Below are 22687 nucleotides of genomic sequence, written 5' to 3' on the forward strand. Positions count from 1 at the left end.
GTAGCACACTATAGCACAGAACTGTGCAGATGGTTACTTGACTTCACATAGCCCACGAGCAAATAGAGACAGTCCAGTATTCTCATCCACTTGTGACCAAAGCCTCAGGAGACAGCCAGAATAGGACTGAAGAAAAATACAAGCTGTTGTGATGCCAGATTTGTAAGTTACTCTCTCCTCTCAAAATCCAGCCAGCGTAGCCAGGTGCTCCAAGGCGGTGCATGAGGAGGCTTTGAGGGCTTCCACACTGCCCTCCTCTTAGTAGAGAACAAAAGCTAAGACTCACTTTTGAAACAATACATAGACACCATCATTTATTAGCTATAATAAGCATAATGAAAATATTTATGATTTTTTTTCATGAACAGATAATATTACATAAGGAATTGCAAGTCATTTTATGCAAACTGCTTTCTCAAGTCTATTTCTTTTTAATTTCTGTCTAACTAGGAAACATCTTCTTAATGTATTTGCAAGTTCCTGTCTAACTATTCTTGTGACGTGTACTCTCCCCATTGGTCTGATTCACCTGTCATGTTTATTGATCAAAGTTAAAAGTCACTCCATACATAAAAGTGAATGGACTTAATTGCATTTTCTTTGTTTGTTTTTTTTTTTAAAGGTTGAGTCCTGTGTCTTTATTAATTTAGCTACCCAAAAATTTTAATAAAAATTTTTTCTACCTCTCATTCTTTGCAGTAAAGAACATTAGGCAGGGCACTTTCCATAAACTACAGGTAGTTAGAAAATTGCAGATGCGTTACAAGCTAAGAATCCTCCATAGCTAAGGATTTAGATAAGACTTCTTTTTCCACATAGCAGAAGTATCCATTTTTTTCACTTAAGATAAAAAATGGAACTTTATAAAGTTAGGATTAACAAGGCAGAAAACAGCAGTCTTGAGTATATGTCATTGTTTGCAGTATATCCTCGCTCACAGCACTGTGGAGTATAAGATACTGGAAAGTATTTTATGATGTGATTTTCTCTATGAGAGCCTAAGTATGAGATGGTAAGGGTCATTTACACATCTTACACTTAGGTACAACAGTATAAACTTTCCACTTTTAAAATACTTATAAACAGCAAACCAATGAAAAAGGGGCCTTTTAACAAATGTTTGATACCTACATTTATATTGTTCCAGGTTCATTCCTGATATGTAGGGGGATCACACCTTTGCTTAAATCCTCCCTGACCCTTTCACACTGGATAAAAGAGCTGGGCCATTATAACAGAACTTTTTAAGCCATAGGTTTTGATACAGCAGATAGAGGAGGCAGACACCCATGAAGAAAGCCACAATAGGCATCTCTTCAAACCAGGTCTATGGGTTGCAGAGGTGGCTTGAAATCCCCTCTGCCTGCTATGTGCTGGCCCAGCAATGGCATGCCAGGAATTTTAAGGGTTTACTGATGGTCCTTGCTTACTCTTACAAATATTCAGAAATAAATACTTACATTCCACATGGGTGGGTAAAAGTCAAGATGCTTTAGCAGGGGGCTTTCTCTTGTCCTTTACTTACCCTGTCCCTATGGCATGAATGAATGAATGAATGAATGAATGAGAAATGGAAGAAAAGCTATGAAGAGCTGGCTAACTAATTTACTACTTCGGCAGTCAGTGGATAAAGGTATTTTGCTTCTTGAAAAATGTGCAAAATCTTCAGGTTAAAAATTATATGTACAAAATGGGATTTTTGTGAGTTGCTTTCCTTCAGGAAGTTGATATATGTTGCCTTGTTTACTGTCAGTTTAAAAAGCTTTTCTGAATTTAATCAGAAATATTAATGCATTTCAGATACAATGGAATCCACATACACCCCGCTCATGGGAATGAATGAGGAAACACAAGGTTTTTTAATGTTTAGACTTTACCTAACCAACCCACGTCAGATATGAAGGTCCAAAATAGAGTAGATAACTTTATTGCAGAATGCCAGTACTGTTTTTCTACACACATTTGAAAAGTTTCCAGACTTTTCTACTAATATCCAGTGATGATATTCTGGAAAATGTAGCTGGTCTGTCAAATACCTCTGGAATACGAATACATTTTTCCTGGTGCTTACGGGGAAGAATAAAAATATGTGGGCTTCACATTACCCAAGATCTGATCTTCATAGTTAGGAAGGCAGCAGAAGAAGAATCCCAAGCATATTTCCATAATGGCTGTGGTCCAGCCAAAGCCATAGGCCCAGCTGAACATATTGATTCCTGTCATTTCAATTTCAGTCGAGAACTTTACTGGATAAATGACCAGGCCCATGATGGAGAACATAGCTGAAGAAACAGGAGAAAACAAAAAAAGGTTAAGCTAACACACGCCACGTTACCTGCCTTCATAATACCTGTTGCTAAACCCACCCACATTTAGGAGGATTTGAAAACTCATCTGCTGCCGTGATAGACTTTGTGTTATTTTTCATTGAGAGTTCAAGTGCACAGAGGCAATGACCTGGCTATAGAATCAGCTGATGGAAATGCCAGTTCTAGTATGGATATACCTGCACAAGCTAAACTTGACTTCATGTACTGCCTTACCAGCGACAAAAAGCAAGCCTCCAATCCCTCGTATGAAGTTGAACCGAAGTGTGTCAATGGCAAATGCTATGATGGCCAGAGCAAAACAGATGACTAGAAGTATAAAGCCGACAAGGTATGTGGCAGCAGCAGCTCTTCCCCAAGCTGAAATCAAAAGGAAAATACATTAGAAAATAATAAAAATACCCTTTACAGTATTTTTCTCTGATTTATAATGAGAGACTAATTTTAAACAAATGTGAAAAGAAGATCAGCTCCCAAGAAGAAAAGCACAGGAGCTTTCCCTCCTCTCATAGGTGAACATTTTAATTCCACAAGAAATCATTCACAAAGTACAGAATTAAAAAAAATGCCATCTTAGACCTCTTGTAGAAAATGCAATGGGGCTTGTGTGCAAGCTTCTTCTTTAGTTTTAACAACTGCATGTTGAGACGAAAAATACCGTAAAGATGAAATCTAAAGAATGGACACTCTCTGTTGATAACAAATGTCATTGCCTCAGCAGATGCCATAAAACCAGCAATATTTTGCATGAACAAGGAGAATTAGACTGTTCCTGGAACTAATTAAAGTATTCCTTTAATAAAAAAGTGTTTATACAAGTACTGCCACTCTGGCATGCAAATTTAAAGGTATGGCAATAGTCCATAAATGTCAAAATTCAGTGTCTTCTGCCTTTTCAGCCTTTGTTTAACTCTGTGTCCTGAATGGATCTAAAGATTTGGAATCTGTTTTGTAGGGAAATTTGACCTCTGCTTTTGATCCAGAGTGAGAAGCATTTCATTTTGAAAAGCTTGTTCAGAGTATTAATACTTTCATTTTCAAAGTATGCAACTTTGTTATAACATGCCAGATCTAAGCATATTGTGTTGGCATAACAACTGAAAAAAAGTAGCATTTATTCAATAATTTAAGTCTTGAGGGACAATCACCGCTGAAAGAGATCAAAGTGTCTCCCCTTCTGAATGTAAAAAGCCCACTTTGACATATTTTAAATTGTGTATGTAGATGTGTATGTACAGGTGGTTAAAATCTGCTGGGCATCTACAGACGTCACCTCCTCTCTTACACTATGTTTGTAAGGTCTTGGCTTCTAACCAAATACATACAGCAGCAGCATCAAAAAATTATCACAGCCCAAACAACAATATGACAATAATTATAACCCAAATGTAGTGCACGCTGTTCAGTAAATATTCCCAATGGAACTAAGTTAAGATTTTTGATATCCAGTAATGTGACAGTTTGCTTGCTTCGAGCACGCAAATAATAAAGTGCAAAGTGTCCTACGTTCCCTGGCCAGTGTTGGGTAGGCACGAAAGCCACTGTCCTGTCCCTGGTGAGTGACACCTTGGTGCTCAACCTCTCTTCCCCCATGCCCCACAGCACCTCTGCTATTAAACTAGAAAAATGGATCAGGATTTTCCAGCTCTCCTTTTTTCCCATCAGCCCGTCAAAACCAATTTCCCTTTTTGTTTGATTTTCACCATCCCCGCTCCCACCCTCACTTTACAATCTTTGTTTAATTCTAGCATTATGTTTTCAGTTTTATGCCATGTCGCTTTTCTTCTTTATGTCAAAAAGTTTCTATCTGCTTACAGGGCTTTTCAACTCTGTTATTTTTCCTGTAAACAGGCAGCTGCCTGAGAAGACTCAAAGAGAGAGCAAAGCTGTGCCTTTATCTCAGCTTCTAGCTCAGAATTTTAGCCCAAACTCTTCTCCTGGGGAGTTTACAGGAGGCTTGGAGGTAGATCATGCAATGTGGAGGCACAGGTGGGAGGGCAGCACATCAGGCAAAGTATCAAGGGAAACAGCCAGGAAGAGGAATTTCTTATAGTGCTACAGCTCAATTTACTGTGTTGAGGATGCTCCTGCTCCCAGCCTCTCTGCCACTCCTCTAAAACGGCAAAAAAAAGGAGCACCTGGCCATTAGAGAAGTTGCTCAGCAGCAGTCACCTCACTGCTGTTGGATACGAGCGTTCTAACTTCTGGGAGCAGAATGAAATCACATCTAGAGATTATGTTTTTTGTTAGGTGCATAACTGCTTGTGGTTAAGTGCAAAACTCCTGGGGTGTCCTTTTCCAGAGCAGACTCAGAGCACCACTGCCCACCCAGGGAGTGCTGAGGCACCACAAGACCTGGGGGTTTCACCTCACCCCCCCCCCACCACCGCTGCTGTGGGCAGCAGAGGGTCTGCCAAAGCTCAGCCTTGCTTCCCAAGAGGAGCTGATGGCAGAGCACCGTCCCCTGCGGTGGGAGCATCGCCTGGGTTGGGGTTCAGGGGCAGCACTTGGCGGCCACAGCCGCGTGTGGTGGCAGCTTGCCCATGCCACTATCTCCCTCCTCTGCCAGGCTGGCCCAGGTGTTTTTCCTGAAGTAGTGTTAGAAACGCTGTGACTGTACAAAAGCAGATTGGGTGCGCACCCAGCCCGCCGGGCACGGGCTATACGGCAAGAAGAGACATGCTCGTTGAAGGGTGCTCACAACTTTGGGAGGCATTGCTTAATCACCTAACAGCCAATTCTGTGACTCTCACTTCTACAAAAGAGAAAAAAGTTAACTCAAGATCATAAGAAAATCAATATGTAGCTGCAGGTAAGGCAATAGGATTGCATGGAAGAGTCACTGTGGGGTTTTTTTGAGGAAGGGTACCCTGACTTCATCTGTCCTTTACAAAAAGTAGCAGTTATCAGTAGTCTAAGACCACAGTGTGCAAGCCCCTTACCTTTCTAGGGTAAAAGGCAGCAAAAGCTACGTGTGTGAACGATTGCAACTGTTTCTGTATCTGACATACTTATTTTTCCTTCTGCCAGCCAGAAGCACTAGAGTAGCTTAGTGTCTTTACCAATATAATTAATACTTAAAATTCCTTGAAAATTCCAGAATTAGAAGAATTAAACTGGTCAGAAAACACTGACGAGCGAGTGGCTAATCTGGTCCCAAATCTCTCCTTATCTGCCTGTATGGGGGGCGGGGAGAATTTGTTTGGGGGTTTTGCTGTTGTTGTTTTGTTTCATTGGGTTTCACTTTTTGTTTGTTTGTCTGTTCATTTTGGTTTGGTTTTGCTTTAAAATAAACCAAAAGCATAAATTAATTGTTCTAAATTGCAAAGTTTTTTCCTAAAAATGTGAATCCACACTGAAGAATTATTACAGGTGCAACACTAACTCAAAGTACACTTGACTCCAGAGAGAAGGCAGCTGAAAAATGAAAATATCTAGGTCACCTGTCAAAAAATCAAAAACAGAACAGAGGGAGCAGCAGGTTACAGGCTATCAGGCTGAGTCTGTGAAAATACTCAGCAATTTGTGAGACCTGTTTTCTCAGCCCACCAAAACAGCAGTGATGTTTTGGCTGTTTAGGAGTTAAAATGTGCTTATTAGGAAATAAAGAAAACAAACAAACAAACAAAAAACAACAAAAAACCCCACCACACACACAAAACAAAACAAGCCAAAACAAACAAACAACAACTACAAAACAACCACCACCACGTGTGTTTATGTGAGAATGTCCTTGCGTACCAGCAGGATCCAATAACAGTTGTGTGTCAGTCCTATTTCTCCCTTTTTCAGCTCCTGTGTCAGCTGAGAGAATACCAGTGAACACCGTGAGAGGGTTTGTAGGAAGATGCACACCATTCGCTCCTGAGAGCTCCTTTTAGCTGACAATTTTCTGAACAATTTTATCTTAAACCAAGACCTTGCTACGCCAAACTGTCAAAAGGAACCCACATTTTCATGGCTATCTCAAGCAGAGCAAGGACAGTACTTCTCGTTACAGTGTTTTGTACCTCAATTCGTAAGAGTCCAGACTACCCATAGTGAATGCAGTAATATGTGACTACTGGAAAATGAAAATGAATGCCTGCCTTCTAAAATTCCCTGCTGTGTGAGGAGACCTCTGAGCTAATTAGAGACCAGAAAGAGCCCACCCACGCCAGCACAGAGCTCACTGTAGCTTATGAACAAGATAATTAGCTGAGACACTATACAGCAACAATGCCGCTTTATTACTCTGCTATTAAAGCTAACATAGTTTAGAGGTAGCATGACTACCTCTTGTGTTGCACCATTTAAACACATTCTGAATATCCTATTGCTAACTGCAGCCATAGGGAAGCTGACGGACTTCATTAGAGATCCGGAACCAAGAATGTCTCTGGTTTCTTGCCTTCCTGATTTTACTCCCTCATGCATTTTCCAGTTTGCAAAAGTGTAAACACTGTTTGTGCTTCACATACAAGGAAATAAACGTCCTTGCTCAGCAGTAAATTGAGCCAAGATCTAGTCTTTCCTTAGCCTGATGTGTTCTGTGCTCCAAACGGTGCCTTCAGAAAAGAGCTGTCATGCCTTGAAAATAGTGTGTAAAGTCAGATAAATACAAATTTCTGTTTCTGGTGTATGTGGTTCAAAACATGGGAGAACACTCATAATGACGTTCTCGTATCTTTCTTGATCTGGTACCCTCAAGCCACATGGTCTATTGAGTCTTGTTCTTTGAGTGGCATTTTCTGAAAGCAACCCCAGAGAGTTAAGAAGTACTTCTCCTGGTCTAATCAATTAGAATATGCTTCTCCAAATTTTCCTCCTGTATTGAAGCTAAATACACTGGAAAGAAAAAGATGTGTTTATTGCCAGCTCGCAGACACCAACAATTACCTACAGGTTCTTGCTGACGGATCATTTTAACACATCAGCAACTGCAGTGAATTGTGCAGCAATTTTAGGAAGGAAGGATAGTTTTAATTCAAAAGAAACAGGGAGGAGGTGGAAGAAAATGTAATAGACTAATATTTTGCTCTGTTATCCTTCATACCACCAAGGGAAAGAAACACAAACCCTGCAGTTCTAGCTCCAGTCTTGCAAAGCAATTCTTACAAGAACTAAAATCTGCCATGGTGGTGATTCATCCCTGTGTTGTACGTAATGAGAATGTTTCTGGGCTGAGTTTGCAGAGCTCAACCTGTTTTACATCTCTCTGATTAAAGGGAAAGGGCATTATTTTGGAAACAAAGCTGAACTCATTTGGGTTTCTCAACCTGATGTTCTTCATCGGGGTGTGGTGACCGCTCCAGAGCCCATGCTTTGCTTTGAAAAGGAAATGCTCTGGCCAAGTTTTATCCATTTCCTTTTGCTTTGTTCTCCTCAAGAAAGTTTCCATGTGAAAGTGAGCATGTCTGCAGAAGAACAAGTGTTCTCCCTAGCATGAATCTTAATATGGCCCATCAAACTCATTAATCCACATCTCGGTTTATCAGCTGAAGGGTGAGCTGTTGGTGCATTTGCAAGCCACTGTAATCCAGGACTCTGAATTCCCTGTGTTACCTGTGCAATATCGGACAGTGCAAAATCCCATCTTCTAGAAATCATAACCCTGTAACATGCCAACTACAAGAAATTTCTGTGCTTTTTTGAAAGTAAGTGAACATAGAAATCTCTGCAACTGTTTGTTTACCACATGAGCTGACAGTGAAATACCAGTGTGCATTGTTTGTACACAGACAAGACAAATCAGAAACTATTAAAAGCGGCTTCTTCTGAATAATCTATATGTGCAGACTGGAAGCTATTGACTGAAAATAATTTCAAAGGAAGGCTATACAAATCAGGAAAATCACATATTAGTCATGGATCATTTATGAACAGAATAAAATGAGGAGAAAAAATCAAAGGCATGATTAGGTGTGTATTATTCTCTGAGCTTCTACAGGGTGTTTCAAAAGGTGGATCCAACTTGAATTCATATTGCTTTGAAACTGGATTCATCTGTTTGAAACACACTGTACATTGCATCTGGATCCTTCTTAAAACAACTGCATTTTCTGAACATCTTTCCCTCTGGAAGTCAATACTGGATGTTTTCCTTTGAGATTTTTTGGTGTGAGTTTATATAATTAGGAGTGGAATGCAAAATATTTGGTCCTTCTGTTTGGCATCCTTTTTGGTAACTCTGTTCTTTTTCCCCTGGCATTACTTCTTTAGAATTCATCGGCAGTTAATATGGATTAATATGGATTTCTTATTTAATAACAAAGCATTATCTCATAACATGCAAGCCATTTTTCTGTGAGCAGGAACCAGCTTTTAGCTTGCCACTACTTAAGAGACAACCATGGAAACAGAGAATGACCTATTTAGGTTCAGAGTAAGATAATGTCATTGCAAAAGTTTATTGGTGATTAGTAGAGGGTCCCACATAAGGAATAATTACGACTTCCAATTATGCCATAACAATGATTTTAGATGACAACAGTAAGACAAAGAACCTTATTCATAGGGCATGTATTTAGTTAAACTCAGTATACATTAGCAGAAAGCAGTCTGGTGTTGACCAGCATACGGTCTTGACCATAGCTTACTGCTAAGGTGACAGTTTAGTTTGGCTTGGTGCTCCTTTAGAGCAAAAACTTATTAATTCCCCAACACTGACTTTACTCACAAACATACAGGCAAAGCCCGCATGCAAGGCTTTACCTACTTCTGCAAACCTCGTCTCTTACCGAGGTAAGCAATTCAACTCAGAAGCTATTCCGACTTGAATTTGAGGGGAGGAGCAGTTACATCTTGAGGGAGTGGTTCAAATTCATCTCATCATAAGCCCAGGCATGTACAAGCTTGACTAGGAGCTGGCTTCTGCAAATCTTGTATTAATGAGGGCTGCTCCCTGATGCTTACTTAGCGCTATGGAGGCAGAAGTGGCAGAGGACGTAGAGCCATCATCAAAGGAAGCACCGAGGGAGTAAGTTAGCTATTAAAATCATCTGCACACAGTGCCTCAAAATTAAATGTTTGCTCATGAGAGTCAGGGAGTACCCCTATCTCACATTATCTTCAGAAACAGTTGCATACATTGAGAACATCTTGGGATTAAAGCTCAGTCTTCTACACTTGAATACTGTAACATTTTTCCTCCTATTTTTTCCTATTTGTTTTAAATTAAAGCAGGATTACCTACACTTGGATGTGTATATGGGGGTTGGGAGGTAAATAAAACAGGTAAGGTATTGATTAATCAGTACATATACATAAACTCAGTTAATCAGAGTAGTAAAACTACCCCTGAGTTAAAGCTGGGTTAAAATATTTAATGTGAATTAAACAGAATCAACGTCCATGATAACACAGGCTATTGAACCGGAATTTTAATTGAAACAGCAGAGTGGAACCTTTCCACAAATCTCTTTTAAAGTTTTATTTTCCCAGGGCCATTTGAGGCTGATGAACACTGAATTTGCATCTGATTTCCATGTGCATCAAGTATTGTTCTCACTCTTGATCCACAGTTTTCATACCAGGTTGGAAGGGACCTCAAGGATCATCTGGTCCAACCTTTCTTGGCAAAAGCATGGCCTAGACAAGATGGCCCAGCAACCCGTCCAGCTGAATCTCAAAATTGTCCTGTGCTGGTGAATCCACCACTTTCCATGGAAAGATTATTATAGCCCTGCTGTATCAGATTACCTCAAGCTAGAGGAAGAGATGAGGTGAAGAGAAATGAGAGTTTAGCCACAAGTTTCCATATGTTTTCAGTAGAGATGCCTCCCCTGTGTCTGTGTGGGTGGTGTCCTCTCAAGGACTTCAGGTCCTGACGATACAAAGTGTTAAGCATCTTCACGAAGTCCTCAACACCAGCAGATCATATCTCCTGATAGGGAGATAAGAACCCTCCACATAATTGCTATTTTTCCACACAACTTAACTATAATTATTAAAAGGAGGTTGGATAATAAACAGTGGGATGCCATCTGCAATTGCTCTCTGTACAGTTAATTGCTGAACAGCAAAACTATTATTTATAAAAGAGTCTGATTAAATGAATCTGCCACTAAACATATAAGAGGACAAACCCTAAAATTACAAGGGAATGCATGTTAGCGATTGCAGATGAGAAATCAAAATTGCCATAGTAATTAAATGCTCTGGGCTTGATTCCCTTCTCTTATACCTCTTTAGTAACAACAGAATATCTCCTACAAGCTGGGGAAAAATCAAGTTTGTTCTCTCTTTCTTGCATCAGAGTTCCTCAAATATACTGTTGTGATATTTTCAGTCCTGAATACATTTAATGGAGCCTGCATTTTCTAGCATTCTCTTTTGAATAATGATTGAATATTCTATGTTATTAAGTAACTGATCTTGTACTCTCATTTCTCCCTGGTTAGTCCCAGGTTACATTACACTTTTAGGAGACTAATGACTTAGGAAATTATGTGCTTCCCTATACACTGTCATTAAAACTACTGGTAGCCACCATATATAAATATAACTGTTTCATGCTACGATGCAGCAGGAACAGCAACAAGCTTTTGTTTTCAGTTCACCCTGTGTCAAAGGAGTTAAGGTTTGCCCTGTAATCCAGACAATGCACAGAGCATAGAGCTGGGCTCCATCCTGGGCTCTCCATGGGCTTCCTTGGACTGATCAGAAACCTCCCCAGCCTTTGTTTCCCAGCTGCAAGGACACTTTTCAAAATCTACTTGAGTTTTACCAAATTCTGAAAGCCTTTAGGTGCAGAACCTTGACTCCAGGGAAAGTTTGCAATAAGGGCCCTGTGACTTGAGCTGGTCCCTGCTTCACAAGCACAGTTACTTGTTTGCTTCACTTCTCTTCCTACTTGCAGACACCCTGGGGTGCCAAAGAGCCACCAGGATGGCCTGCTTCTCCTCCCAGGCCCTGCTGAGAGGGGCTGTCTCTCAGCCCATCGCCCTGGAAATATCCCCGTGTCACTCTGCCCAGGGCGTTGCTTCAGCTTGAGGCAGGCAAGGGCTCCCCCATGCCTGGGATTAAGTGCTGACTGTCGGATGTGATGGGAACATGGGGGAAGGCAAAACAGTTTTACGTAGGCAGCGTGGCAACAGGGAAACCCAGTGTCTGATCTGTCCTGTGCCCCAGGGGTGATGAGTCACGGGCCTGCTGGAGAATTGATTTTTCCAGAGGGAGAGCCACGGGGCCAGCAGTGCAAGGCCAGCGGCAGGTGTAGTATCAAGAGAGGTTCTTCACTGCTCAGAGACTGATCCTGACCACACCGTGTACCTCACTGTTGTATGATTAGCTGGGGATTTTTAGCAAGTGATTTCCATTTTGTTAGTCCTCCAGAATAATAAATGGTGCTTCATCATAGCAAAAGATTTCCCAGATCTAAGAGCCTGATACAGGCAAAACAGGGAACAAAATCTACCCATCAATGGGGGTCTTATGAGACTAAAGGAGAATATTTCCCTCCTCAAGAGGATGTTACTTTTTGCAGCATTCCCTTCTTTCACTTATCCTGTAAACATATTCATCTGGTGCCATATTTGAAGTAACTTTCGTTCATTATAATCATAATATATTAACTATCCTATCTTGTAGTATTGCATTAATACCAAAATAAAACTGGAATGAGCTAGAACATAGTTACCAATTATTTGCCTGGAATACAAGATTCAGGAAGGTGTCCTTTCCAGAGGGCAAAATCATTCATCCCTCCACTAATCTTCACAGTCACTAAAACCTGAACACATCCCAGGAAAAGCCTATAATTGAATAGTATGATGTGAAAATAACTGAAGATCTGGATTCCACTTGTCATGTGGAAATGTCTTTTTCTGATTATTTCCCCAAGATCTCTGTTTGCACTATGCAAATGAGTGGACCACTTCAACCTAAGTTTAGAGCTTTAAGCTTGCAGTTATTTTCTTAGTGGCATCTGCATGTGGAAGAGCTGCAGGGCCAGGTGGAACATAAGATGGGACAAGTCTAGCCACGAGTTTTTCATCCAATTGTGCTTCACATTGAGACTAATAAAATAAAATCAGTTATTTTCCCCCAACCAAACCCACACGTGTTTAAACATCTTCAAAGCCTGCAGTGGAATAAATTACACACTGAAAAAAATGTCTCATGTCTGTGAGACACACTTTATTCAAGAGAGGCTATATAGCCAAAAATCAAGAAAAACAAAGGAGTGCTGTGCCAGCTTCATGAAGGGATTTAACCTCTGCATTTTCTTTGCAAGCTCAGCCATGTCCCAGCCAGATACATTCTATATTGTACTCATTATCTATCCAAAAGTCCTTGTCTCTGTCTTTGTAAAGGTTCGAGCATGTTATAAACTTGAGTCCTCTATTTGTTTCAAGTACCAGAACATGGCAGAGCTGCAGTTTGCATCTCTCAATCCCTCATCCTAAACTCAAGTAGTTTCAAGTAAGTGTCCTAATGCACTAAATATTTTTTCCTTGAAAGCTCTATTCATGTGAGCTAAATATGCTTGAAAAGCAAAAGACTTCTGATGAAAAGTCTAGATGAGTGTCATATGGTTAAAACAGAAGATCTGAACTTTTGGAGAAGATAACAGAGTGTATAAACTCTTCATATTCTCACTTTCCACCAAGTTTATAAACTTTGCAGAAGGCCTAGAGTGTATAGATGCTTTCAGAGAAGATAACTGCACTGGTGGAGTTATTCTCCTGGCTCTCTCAAAAAAAATAATAAATGTACAGGCATCTTGTCTTCCCTGTGAGGTTTTGAATTCTGTCAGCTTAAGCAGCTATCCAGAGAACCCAAACTCTACTGGTGCAACCAATAAAACATTCAGCCTTCTTCCCTTCCAAACTGACTGACCTCAACAATGTTGGCTTTTTGTCTTCTATCTGTGTATATACATATATTTGGCCAAACGGCAGGGATTCAAGGGAAATTACATTATAATTATACCTAATTATGATAGGATGTAGATGTCGGTAGTGGATTAAGATAGCTACATTGTCCAGCTCACGTTGAGAATATTTGCTGGCAGCTGCTGGGGTACATGTGTGTATCACTTATATCAGTGAAACCATCTCTGTAGGAAGACCGAATTTCAGAACCTACCCACCTTGTGGCAGATTAGGCAGGGATGTTGAGAGCAAAGCCCAGAGGAAAGGAGATGAGAATTGTGGAATAGAAGGGGGAGAGAAAGATTTCATCTCAGGAAAAATGTAAAACACGTCCTTTCTGTTTACATTACATCTTTTGTCTCTGTGCTCAGGAAGGCATGTAATTACACTTTGTTTATCAAGCACTGTGTTTAACTTGGCACAAGACGAAGTTCAACATCCCACAGAATGTGATGCTGAATGCTTGTTTTCTGTGACCTTTCTGGAGCAGCATGGATCAATGTAATCCTAGAATTATTAAAATCCTATGTTTCAGCACTGAGGCAGATAGAATCAGGCTCAACGCAAGACCTGGATGTTCATAAGATGCTGTCTCATGGCCTCCTCTTTTGGGTGGAACCCAAGACTGGCATCAGGTGTCTGCACCCTGCATGAGGAAAGGCAGGAGCTCCAAAAGAAAAATCCCAACACCACACCAACTGAGCAAGGACAGAATGACAGGAAAACTTGAAGACAGGATTGGATCTGAACACGTCCCACTTCTGAAGAGAAGGAGTCTGTAGGAAGGGACTGGAAAGGATCAATACGGTGACATGAGTTTACATCCTTAAGAGTCAGACCTACAGCCCTCTTACGGGTCAGGGGTAACCCACTCCTGTGATGGCCAAGTTCTACATTGTAATGGCAAAATCTTGCAGAGGTGGAAGCAGGCAGCATAACCCACTGTCGCTTGGCCTATGAACACATTTTTTACATACAGGATTACATATTCTCCTATTGACTAAATGATTCTTTTGTCCCAGACATATCTTCCTTTTCCATCTTGAAATTTTGTTCAGGAGGATTTTGAGGATTTGCTTACGTTTTCTAAGTATTTAGTAGGCTTGACGAGGTCAGACGATAGATGCATGCCCATTGAGAGCCTAATGCAGTCATGCAGCAGATGAACAGCATTTCTAATGCTTTCAGAAGCATCAGCTGAATCTCCAGTGTACATGCTGGGGAGTACTCTGCCTGTGTGTACTAAGCTGAACATTTCCAATGTGTTAGAAGCGCTGGACTTATTGTGGATGTGATTCATGGTAACTCTAGACATTGCAGGATAGTCCATAGAGAGGATGACCTCCCTGGTTAGTCTGTAGATGCTGTCAGTGGGAAACTGTATACAACTGCAGAATTCAAGCATGTAAGAATGAGGCAGGATAATGAAGGAAGTGAAAACAACCATGTAGGACCTGGAAGCAAGGTGAAACTTCTTTTGTGCTATCAAGAGAAGCAGGGTGAGACTTCTAAATACTTTCTGTCCAGTTAAAGCTGACATTCATGACACAGATAGTGCCTAACCTGGAGATCAGGAGGAGGACTCACTTTTTGTGGAAACTCAGGACTGAGAAGCCCTTTATTAAGCATCATGGTCTCTCTCCTGCTCTCCAGCACCGTGTACCAGAGGCAGCAAACTGGCTGGATCTATGCCCAGCCACAGAACTGACGCAGGAGCTCTGAGGGCAGGACTGGGAGTGATGCTGAATGGAGCCAGTCTTGTCCTGGAGCCCCACACTCACAGGGGCCTGCTACAATTCACTCCTTACAGATGAATTTTGTGCATAGAAGGCAGAGTTTGACCATAGATAAAATTTCAGGAACAATTTTTAAAAGCTGTAATAAATGATCCCTGAGATTGCTTCTGCAAGTGTTTTTACTCCCATTTTCAGCAAGAGAAGCTGAGATTCTGAGTCTTAGAGAAAACATTCTTCCTTTTAGTTTGAATTAGCATAAATTATAAGAACACTTGAACTTTCCTCCTGGCTCAGGCTAACAGCCCATCACTCAGAATAATATGTTTAAGACTGTGGCCAATAACAGATATATAGAACACAAAAAAAGAGAGGGGAAGAAAAAAAAAGGGGGGGAGGAGAAAAATTTAAAAAAAAAAAAAAACATAAAAAGAAAGAAAGAAACAGGGACATCTAGAGTGATCCTTCTCGTGGCCTCTTCTCAGTGGTTTACATCTTTTCAAGATGAAGGCTGCACCTGGGTCAACATGTTTAATGGCATACTTAACCAAAACTCAACTCAATACAAACAAGAAATCCTTTCATCTTTTAAAGCTTTCTTTCATAATCACAAGAAGACTCTTTCACATGACCCACCTACCACAGCAGTTTCAGGGCAGCATTTTGCAGCCTGACACTCCCTGGGAATATCTTCTTACCATCTTGCATTTTTACCTCCTTGCTGACAATCAGGACTGGTTTATCACATTAATGCCAGGCTTGCCCACACAACTTGCTGTTTGGACATTTGATCAGCAGTAGCTGTTACGTTTAGGAAAACAGTGATTTGTGAGAAGAGGTTAATAGCTTCTTCTAAGAGAGGAATAAAATCTTGGAGGCTGTAATATTTTCTGCACTGGTATATTACCACGTGTGGGGGTTTTTGTACTATGCAACTATGGTTCAAAAGCAAGGGGTGAGAGCATTTTTCTTCTTCATCTTCTTAGCCAAAAGCCTTGATGTACTTCATTGGCAGTCCCTATTGCCCATAATTTCATATATAAATGCCAGATATTAGCTGATACGGTTATGAGAGCTGAGGAAAGATGAGCCCAGGACGTGACCCACTGCTTCAGAGTCTGCTCCCCACCACCTTTGCAGGCGCTTACCGTAACCCATGAGGGACTCGCAGCTCCAGTCCCCACCCTGCTCAGGCCTCCTGCAGCTCTGCCATAACGATGCTTGATGCACATAGGGCAAGGTCTGCGACTCCAGCCAGCCCCTGCCCGACAGCGCAATGATACCAAAGATGACGCCTATGCCCAGGAGCAGGGGTAGGATCCATCTGCACCGCGTGTAGTCGAGGCCGTACTTCACCATCTTCCAGGGCAGGGAGAAGCTGGTGGGACAAGGGTGGCCGTCTCTGCCACCAACTCAGCGACACAAAGCGAAGGTGCTTCTGCAAATCTCCTGGAAAGCGAGTGCCAGTACCTGCAAGAGCGTGTGCAGGTGTTTTGAGAAAAAGTTTTTAGTCAGGAGAGACAAGACAGGGAGGGAGGAGGGATGGAGGGAGGAAGCTCCACCTAGATTCAAATGAGTAAGAGCTGCTGTTGAGCAATAACCAGTTGAGCTGGGGAGAAGCTTTGAGGCTGGGTTTATCTGTGGGATCCTCTCTGTCCTGCTGACTGGGTAACAAATCAGGTGCTGTTTTTGTTCGGCATTTAACACTTTCCTTCCTGCCATTTACCACCAGCAGGAGCATCTCACAGCTGTGTTTACACCTTTCTCTCTCCTAAGGGATTTGCATGATGGTAGGCGAATACAGGAGACAAACCAGGAAACTATTTGCATTAGAGGGTGGTTGCTTCTGAAACTTGCCACCTGGAGGTTGAAAGCTGCTTTTCTTGGACTCCCTTTTAAAAATAAAACGATACCTTATTTTTTTACAATTAAAAAGAAATTCCCCTAGCTGTTATAAAGCTAAGGCAATAAAGAATGTGTGACTGCCCTCCCTCCCTCCTTTGGTACATAGCTGCAGGGGAAAATAAACAACAAGATTTACCACTAAAAGTATAGTATGGCATGGGTATAGCTTTAGTGGGAGACCAAAATTAAGCTTTGATTTGACCGTGCCTTGTGAACACTCCCTGTGCATGGCTCTGGCTGCATGTGCAGTGCCCGGAGCCTGTCAGAGCCTGTCTGCAACGTGCTGTGAGAGCAATGTAGAGATGAATCATCATCTCCCTGTGTCCCGAGAGGCCGCCAGCCAAGCGCAGGCAGAGTTTTCTGTCTTTCAACTCAGAAGTGATAGAACCACGTTTGTATCACTCTCCCTTTGAACTTACAGGTACTACAGCTGCTAGTATTTTGGCAGCGCTCAGACATGCTTACATCTGGAAGCAGCTGCACCTCTTGCAGATTGAAGCCGGTTTCTGTGAAACGTGGTTAGGCACAGAGGATGCAAAGTATCCTTTGCTCCCATGGTGGATATTGTCAGAGCACGCAAATACAGGCCTCATTTACTCACAGAGATGTGCTACTGTACTGTAACTTTCACAGTGAAATGTGAAATCCACACTGAAATGCAAACTCCACAGCATTTTGCTGAATTAGCGTTCATGAATCAGCAATGGACTGAATAAAATAAATTAATAATTTACATTGAATTTATACACTGTACAAGGGATTGCATGCAGAGGCACTGAGCTTGCATTGACCCACACTAGAACATCCACAGAAATAAGCTGCAGCACTGTGAAGAAGTAGTAGCTCTGTCCTGAATGCAGTTTGAACAGGTTAATGTGACACTGTGCCTTACCTCTAATAAGAGATAGCTTATTAGTCTGGTGGTAGATTGTCAGTGATGGGGCTGCTTTGCCTCTCCTTCACCAATCGGTGTAATTCTGGCCAGCCGAAGCATCCTACCAGCGGCTCCCCCATGGCGCACAGCCCAGCATCCCCGCAGCTGGGAGAGGTCCATCAGGGGCGTTCAACAAGTCTCTCTTAGAGCAGGAGACATTTTTACAGCTTTGGCCTTTCAATTTGAATGTCACTTAAAGAAAAAGCCAACTATGCAGACACCTCAGCTGCTGTTTTGGTTTGGAAACAAGGGACAATCTCAAGTATTTTTTGTAAAGGACACTTTAGGGAACCACCATTTCCTTAGAATATTATGTATCTTCCCATGTAGTTCACATTTGTACTGTCCACAAATGCACTTTATTTAACCTAAATATAATGTTTAAAATGCAACTTACCAGTTCTGTAACACTGTGATATACCAGGTTTATGCATTTATTTTTAATATTTACATTAAAACAAATATCATTTGAAGTTCACCCTTCATGCAATACGCTTGTACCTTCAAGCTGTCCAGTTCTGTTTACACACGTTTTTTCTGTTGCCACAGTTGAGGTAGAGATGAGCACAATAGTCACCAAAAGGTTGAGAGAACACAGATTTGGATTTGGATATTAAATGGGTTTTTTTAAAGATTACTTCAAAATACTCATGCATGTGGCAATAGACTGTAGCCCTCGCTCAGCTGTCTATATCCAGTCTCTTGCCAAGTTTCAGTCCTCCAGGAATAGTTACAGTTTTCTAAAATTCAGCCTTTTTTTTTTTTCTCAGAGAAAACAGCCATATCAAGTTAAAGCAATTTCGTAGCTGAAATCAAGTATGAAGTCAGGCATTGTCAGGTATTTTAGGCCCAGTAGTTGTTGAAGAATAAAATCCTCTTCCCTGCTTTTTGAATGCTCAGCCATGTTTCAGAGAGGCATTTATGACCAAAGGATTTATCATCAGTTTTTGTTATAACTCACCTGTGGATGAATGCATCTTGTCACAAATGTTAGCATTTGCGAGATGATCCTGCAGAACACATTATCATGCTGTGAAAGAAAGATGAATAGTGTTCAGTCACCGTGGGTGTTTCTGTGCCTTGCCCATCTTTGTCATCCTTAAGCAACTTAAAACTACAAGCAATCTTCACATTCAATACAAGGGTAATTTGTGATGTCTGTAACAGCAGAGAGGGGGATGTATTCGAAGACGACAAAATTAAGTATTTAGTGTAATTCTGATATTCCTATGGCAAACAGAGGAAAATTATTGGAAACTTGCTCTATCTTTTTCAGTGTATAAGCTGAGTATTTACATTAAAGCAAATGCTTTTGCATTTCCACTATCTGTGGATAGTCCCCCTGGGTTAACACCAGCATCATTTGTTGAAAATGGAGACATATGATCAATGTTAAACCTGGTAGACTGTAGTGTACTTTCTGCATCTGAAAATATTCCTTAATCTTCAAAAGCAGCGTGGCCAGCAGGTCAAGGAAGGTGATTCTGCCACTCTCCCCTGCTCTGGTGAGACCCCACCTGGAGTACTATGTCCATCTCTGGAGCCCTCAGTACAGGAAAGACATGGACATGTTGGAGAGGGGCCAGAGGAGGCCACCAAGTTGATCAAAGGGCTGGAACAGCTCTCCTGTGAGAACAGGCTGAGACAGTTGGGCTTGTTCAGCCTGGAGAAGAGAAGGCTCTGGGGAGACAATATTACAGCCTCTCAGTACTTAAAAGGAACCTGTAAGAAACACAGGGACAGACTTTTTAGAGGGGCGTATTAATGACAGGACGAGGGGTAATGGTTTTAAACTGGAAGAGGGGAGATTTAGACTAGATATTAGGAAGACATTTTTTATGAGGGTGAAAAACACTGGTTGCCCAGACAGGTGGTGGATGCCCCATCCCTGGAAACATTCCAGGCCAGGCTGGATGGGGCTCTGAGCAACCTGATCTAGTTGAAGATGTCTCTGCTCATTGCAGGGGGTTGGACTAGATGACCTTTGAAGGTCCTTTCCAACCCAAACTATTCTATGATTCATTGCTACTTGAAGTAATCATGTAAGCAGTAGGATATTGTTAAAAAAATTATATGGCATTAGAGCTAAAAATATGCCCCTTTCAGCCAAGACACAAATGGTTTTCTTAGTGGAAGAAGAGGGTAACAAATACTTGGCAGTACATTTTCATCCACCTTTGGTCTGCTGACCTGGTCAGCTGAGCTATATGAACTGCAGTTGTTGCCAGAACCACAGCCTATACAGGGGTGCAACTTTGTCAGCCAAATCCTGCTTGAGCTAAATTGTACCTTGTGTTCAGTCTCTATACCCTGCATCACGTAGGCACCAAGGCAATAGTGTTCTCAATATGCCTAATATTCCATCCATAGTAAGCACATGTAGAAAAATACCTTCAGGCATCAAAGGTGTTCACAGAGTAATCCAAGCTTCGATTCCTTTACATTAATTAGAAGTATACTGGAAATGCATTTTGAACAGGACCTGACTTCATTTCAAAATAAGACTATCCTCCCGAGCCCAGTTGAGATCTTGTAGTTTCCCATGCACCAGACCTTTCTGAGGGACTCTCCCATGGCATCTGGACGCTGAGGATCTTCTGTGAGGCTTGTGGTGACCTGGGAGGGGTTGGTGCTCGGTCCCACAGCTGCCCAGCTGGGATGGGGCTCCTCGAGCTGCCCTGTGCAGCGCAGGGAAGCTCTGCAGAGCCTTGAGACCCCTCTGTTTGCTGGCTGCTGCACTTGGAGGAATATTTCCACAGGGTCTTGTTAAGACTTGTAGCAAAAGCCATCCAGGACCTGCTTGCTGTCAGACCTCCAAAGCCTGCCCCATGCACAGAACTCACTGACTCTTGTCGGTAAAAAGAGGTCTGCCTCAATGTAGAAAAACTTGGGTTTAAAGGCACTTTCTTTCCTTAGTGAGGCTACATGTGCAAAATCAGATTATCACAAGAGCAAGTTTTAAGAGCCGAGTCGCAAACATGGGGCTACATCCAGGATTGTTATTTATGTGAGCAATTCAAGACCGTATTAGGAAAACACAAATTAGGAAGACACAAAATCAGAAAACCACTGAATTAGGAAAACACAATAATCTCTGTGTGCCTGAGCATGGATTTCGTTTTCAGCTAGTTTTTGCTAAAGGACTGCTTATTTCTTGGCCTAGGGCATTGCTAACACCAAGAGAGCTTAAAAATAGGCTATTTACTGAAAAGGGATTGTAATGGCCACATGTCAGCTCCTGCCCTAATTATATGCCTCTGTGTGTATCCAAGTGAGTCAACAAATGTACTTTGATCTGTGGTCTTTCCCAGTGCAGCACAGTGGAGGACAGGAGTTAGCTGGCTTTTAAGCTCAGAGTTTCATGTGAAGCACTCACTTCGAATCTTTCTGGGCCCTTTCAAACTCAGTGAAGCCCGATTTCCAGTGTGTCCCCTTGACACTTAGTAATTTTTAATACTTATAAAATATTATGTATTTGCAAAGATCTCTGTGGAAAATAGTATGTGTTGCCCACAATCCCGTAAATAAATAAAAAGCAATAGACCTACCAAGTCTTCTATTAAATATTATCCAATCCTGCAAAGACAAACACATTAGGAATATCATTCATGGAAACATTTTTATGTATTGTTTATATTATGCAATACGTATTGCTTATAATACATTATTATTTATTTATATTATTTATAGTTATAATATTGTATTATAAAGCTCTATATATTCCTGCAAGTTTTGCTCTACAGACTTTATAACAAATAAAGCCTTATTAAATTTAGGTATTCAAAAATCACAATTAAAAAGACCCTTTGGATTATTCTGACAGCTCCCAAGTAATTTAAATATAATTTTACAGAGGCAAAATTTGAGAGAACTGGCTTTTTTTCCTAGAATTTCCGGATGTCAGGCTCCATAGCTGTAGTAGCATGGCCTCCACCTTTGGATGCCAGGCAACCCCAGAGAAAAGGCAGCTTACTGCTTCAGCGCAGACCTGCACAGTGGATGCATCTGACCTGTCTTATAAATATGCTGTATATACACAGCAAAATCGACAGATTCTTGGTCTGGGGATCTACATATGTGAGTTGCTGAGCCCTTGCAGTAACACTGACATGTCCCAGGTGCTGTGAACTCATTGCGCATGGATTTCACTACTCCTGTATGGACACCTGTTGCAGGAATCGCATTCAGAAACTCAGCATCCCTGGTTTTGGCAAATATATCCTCCAGATTTTATTATACTTTATTCTGGTTGTATCATCTCCCAAGTTCATTTTAAAATCTGTGCAACTCCACCTACTAGCCCTAAAAACCCTGTTTTTTTCAGGGTGTTGCTCTGTATTGCCAGTAACCTCCACTGCTCTGATTGTGGGACCAGTACCTGAGCTCTCTCAGCTGTTGAGAACCTCCTAAAGAACTTCGACTTCCATTGATGTATGTGTTTGCTTCATTGTGAATTCAAAAGTGCTCAATGATCTCAGCAACTCTTTGTGTGTGTAACCTTTCCTTTTAGTACATGGCTGGTTTTGTTTCTGTAGTGCTTATCAACATACCAATCTCCGCCCCTCCCCAAAAAAACAAACAAACAAACCAAAACCAAAACAACAGCAACAAAACAAAATAAAACAACACGCACACACACCTTGAATGATTTGTTACTACACTGTCTTTGATTTATGTATGTATGTTAAGTCCAAAAGTCCTTAGATGTAGGACGCAAAGATCAGGCGAATATTTCTTAAGAATTCTACCTTGTCAATAAATTTGCTAAAAAACTAGTCACTTGTTAATGCCAACTGAAAATACACAGTCTCAGGGGATGTGGCAGCTGTTTCCCATATCCACAAAAATTAAGCATTAATCATCCCATTAATGTCAATTAGCCCTCCCTAGCACCCAGTCATGCATGTTTTTGATTGCTCATAACTCCCCCTG

At 41.4% G+C, this 22687-nt stretch overlaps 1 protein-coding gene across 1 annotated transcript; it reads right to left on the reverse strand.

The window, feature by feature from the left end:
* Nucleotides 1-313: 313 nt before the first annotated feature.
* On the reverse strand, nt 314-16417 carry LOC135987180 (p53 apoptosis effector related to PMP-22-like). The gene is made up of 3 exons (XM_065631916.1): nt 16065-16417; nt 2544-2687; nt 314-2282 (listed from the first exon to the last, which is right to left on the reverse strand). Exons 1-3 carry the CDS (start codon nt 16273-16275, stop codon nt 2068-2070), a joined length of 570 nt encoding a protein of 189 aa, XP_065487988.1. The 5' UTR covers nt 16276-16417; the 3' UTR covers nt 314-2067.
* Between the last annotated feature and the right edge of the window lie 6270 nt (nt 16418-22687).

The sequence above is a fragment of the Caloenas nicobarica genome, chromosome 3 (genome assembly GCF_036013445.1).
Source record: "Caloenas nicobarica isolate bCalNic1 chromosome 3, bCalNic1.hap1, whole genome shotgun sequence".
NCBI classification, from domain to species: Eukaryota; Metazoa; Chordata; class Aves; order Columbiformes; family Columbidae; genus Caloenas; species Caloenas nicobarica.